The following is a 3,190-nucleotide window of genomic DNA, read 5'->3' on the forward strand; positions in this document are numbered from 1 at the left end:
CAAGGTGCGTCTTGGCAAGTCGCGATGAAGAGATACCTGAACATCTATGTGTTATCCAATGTCAAAAAGCAAAGGCTTGGATCTTCCTCCAAATTGATTGTCTAAGCTATGAAGACTTGAACGAAGTGGTTGTTACCATTCGAGCAATCAGGATGGAGTGGTGCAAGGCTATCATTTCCGGGACATGGCTTTTATGGTAGGTTTCCTTTCGGAGCTTTAGCTACCGGGACACACATGGCCTATTTTTTGGTGCCCCGACTATCGTATTTGCTCGCATTATTGACCCACCAACATTGGCAGTCCTAGCATGTCAAGAAACGACCGCTCATCATTATAAAATGAAATGGTTCACACAAAAAACAGGTCCTTAGTTGTACTTGACTATTGTGGTACTTCTTAAGAACGGAACAAAGACTTATTTTTTCCTTCTAAAAATAACAAGATACCGAGATTGATGCAAGACCGAGTATGTATTAGGCATAGTACATGATAGTCCGGTAGGTACATTGTATTGTACACACGAATGTTCGGACTAATTAACTCAGGTGAGTGCTCCCTCCTCCACTCTACGTGCGTGCAGACACGTGTGACTGATAATTAAACCACCCGCATCAAAACAATGGTTGCATTGATCGATCTCTCCATCACGATGACATACAGCAGAAAATTAAATTAATAGCTGTTTCTAACGGCCAGTACGTCAGCTAGCACGTACGGCAGTTACAACATCAATAAATCCAAAACGTACATACCGACATACAGTTTGTCAAATCGTACGGGAACTCCACGCCAAAACTGGGAACAAACTAAGTTGAGCTAGTTGCTAAGCCGAACCGAGCCTCTCTGCAGCCACGAAGACCCGAGTCCTAGCTATGAATACATCAGTGACTTGAGCGACCGGGCCTTTACAGGCTTCCTCCACCTCTTCTTCAACGGGCTCTTCGACTTGATTTCGCGGGATTTGATCACATCGTCATCGCTGCTCTCCTCGTCCAAGCCCGCGATCCCGGCAGTGCCGTCGTCGCTCATAGGCTCGTCCATGTGCACTGGTGGTGCCGCTTGATGGTCTGCACCATCAGCTTGGGCCTGACGCGGACTAGAATCAATGTGCATTTCCTCTTTGGCCGGTGCCTCTTCTTTTTGTCTAGCAGGTTGAGGCTCCGCCGGCATGCCGTCGCTGCTGTTTGATATCCGGTGCCGCTTGCTGCGTGACGGGCCGAAACCAGTGTAATAGTAGAATCCCTCCTCCACATCAGTGGCTCTCTTCCGTTTTGGCTTCTGATCGGAGTGGTAGGAGCAGAAGGAGTTGGGTTGGCTCACTGGCCGCCAGCAAGTCCACCTCTTGGCACCGTTAACGTTCTTCTTGCATGTCCACAATGGTGTTTCTGGTCCTGCGGTGGCGTCGCTCGCCTCTGCCTTAATCTTCTCCTTAGTCATATTGGGCTTCATCTTTCTCGCCTTCTTTCTCACAGTGTTCTTCTTACAGACTTGCAGTCCAAAGATGACACGGGCGGCCATGTCCTCCTCCTGCTGCTCCTCTTCCTTGATGGAGCCGGCGGTAGGCATGCTGGGTTGGAAGAGCCAGCTAGCTCGCCACGCCACAGCCACCAAGTAAGTCTCGAAGAAGATTTTCTCCTCCTGAACGAGAAGGAAATTCGGGAAATAAAAGCGGGTCAGCAGTCCGTACGTAGTGCCAACCTATTGTGCTGAAATGGTGGGTGTGTCATGTATGTAGGTATCGTTACATGTACGGCCTTGCCGCCGTTATCGCCCGCAATGTCAATCCCAGCCGCCGCACCACACATTACTGAGAGGGAAGAAGCAAATTAACGCGCCGGCGATTGGACCCTAGAGCGGCTAGAGGAGGCACCACCCGGCGATAATTACTGTGCTAACGCGCCCTAGACCTCGACACGACTCCCCTAGTCCCTGTGGACGTCCTGAAGCAAGCAAGCAAACGCCGGGAACCCTAACAAGCGCGCGTGCAGCAGCAACCAAAGTGAAACCACGGCAGAGAAAGCTATACGTACAGGTACAAGCAGCGGCGCGGAAATGCGCAAATACTAGAGGCAAATCACAAGCTGCGGACATGGCAGGCAAAGAAGAGCGTGGAGCTAGCGAGGGGGCGGGTAGGTAATTAACTAATTACCTGGGGATCCGAGGGGTGGAGCTGGTCGATGAGGTCCCACGGCGACAAGCTGAGCTCGCAGGGCACGAGAGGGGAGGCGGAGGTCCCCGTCGCCGCCACGAGGCCGGCGTGGGATTCCTGGGCTGCCGGCGGCGAGGGCGGGGGCAGCTCGAATCGGGGCAGCGCGGGGGCGGACGCGGAGGAGGCGGCGGAACCGAGCAGCCGGGAGGCGCACCTGCGGATCCGCATGATTCGTCGCCGGCGCGGAGCGAGGGGAGGGAGCTGGGGATCTGGAGGCCGGGTGGAGAGGGAGGTAGCACAGCAGCTAGGGTTTGGGATCTGGTTCAGACTTGAGAGGCAGCAGCAAAGGAAGGTGGATGGATGTCGAGAGGCAGGCAGCACGGACGGACGAAGCTAGTGTGAAGTTGAGGCTCCACCTGTCACTTGTCAGCGATGACGTCGTCCAGGCTTATGGATGGAGCGAGCACTGATGCTCGAAGTAGCACGTAGGACCGACCTAGGGTTGGGCTCTGGATAATACTCCCGTGGTAGGTTTAGTCGAAGTCAAACTTTATAATGTTTGACCAAATATATAGGACAAAAATATTGCTCACTTAGTTTAACAATTTTTGTTGTGCTTGTGGTTTAAATTTGAACTGAAACCAGGACAAGAATAATGGAGTGGAGGGAGTAACATATACGGTACCAAATGTATATTACTCCCTCCGTCCCCCCAAAAAAAAGCTTCTCAATTTTTTTATAGATACACATGTACCTATAACTAAAATGTGTCTATATACATCCAAATCTAGAGAAAGTCGAGAAGTTTTTTCAGAAACAGAGGGAGTATATAAAAATATATTTTATTTTAATTTAAAAATATTGATTTGATATTATGGACATTGAGACTCTTTCCTATATAATTAGTCAAGCTTTTCAACTTTCAATTTTAATCAAATCTTATATGCAGGGTAATATGAAATAGGAGTATCAACTAACAAGTTGAGGAGTCTCATACCGTAGGAGCACTTCAGCGTAAGTTCGGACCTGATTCTTGAAAAT

At 49.9% G+C, this 3,190-nt stretch overlaps 1 protein-coding gene across 1 annotated transcript; it reads right to left on the reverse strand.

Moving 5' to 3' along the window:
- Positions 1-611: 611 nt before the first annotated feature.
- Positions 612-2,558, reverse strand: LOC127291951 (uncharacterized). The gene is made up of 2 exons (XM_051321283.2): positions 2,150-2,558; positions 612-1,638 (listed from the first exon to the last, which is right to left on the reverse strand). The coding sequence occupies exons 1-2, from the start codon at positions 2,375-2,377 to the stop codon at positions 871-873; spliced, it is 996 nt and encodes a 331-aa protein (XP_051177243.1). The 5' UTR covers positions 2,378-2,558; the 3' UTR covers positions 612-870.
- Positions 2,559-3,190: the final 632 nt, after the last annotated feature.

This window comes from Lolium perenne, chromosome 4 (assembly GCF_019359855.2).
Source record: "Lolium perenne isolate Kyuss_39 chromosome 4, Kyuss_2.0, whole genome shotgun sequence".
NCBI classification, from domain to species: Eukaryota; Viridiplantae; Streptophyta; class Magnoliopsida; order Poales; family Poaceae; genus Lolium; species Lolium perenne.

What these genes read in the sequence shown, in the direction of transcription:
- LOC127291951 (XM_051321283.2), bottom strand. Translation starts at nt 2,377, where the DNA reads ATGCGGATCCGCAGGTGCGCCTCCCGGCTGCTCGGTTCCGCCGCCTCC. An exon ending in TCCACCCCTCGGATCCCCAG is followed by an intron (nt 1,639 to 2,149) that starts GTAATTAGTTAA and finishes CTTCTCGTTCAG; the next exon opens with GAGGAGAAAATCTTCTTCGA.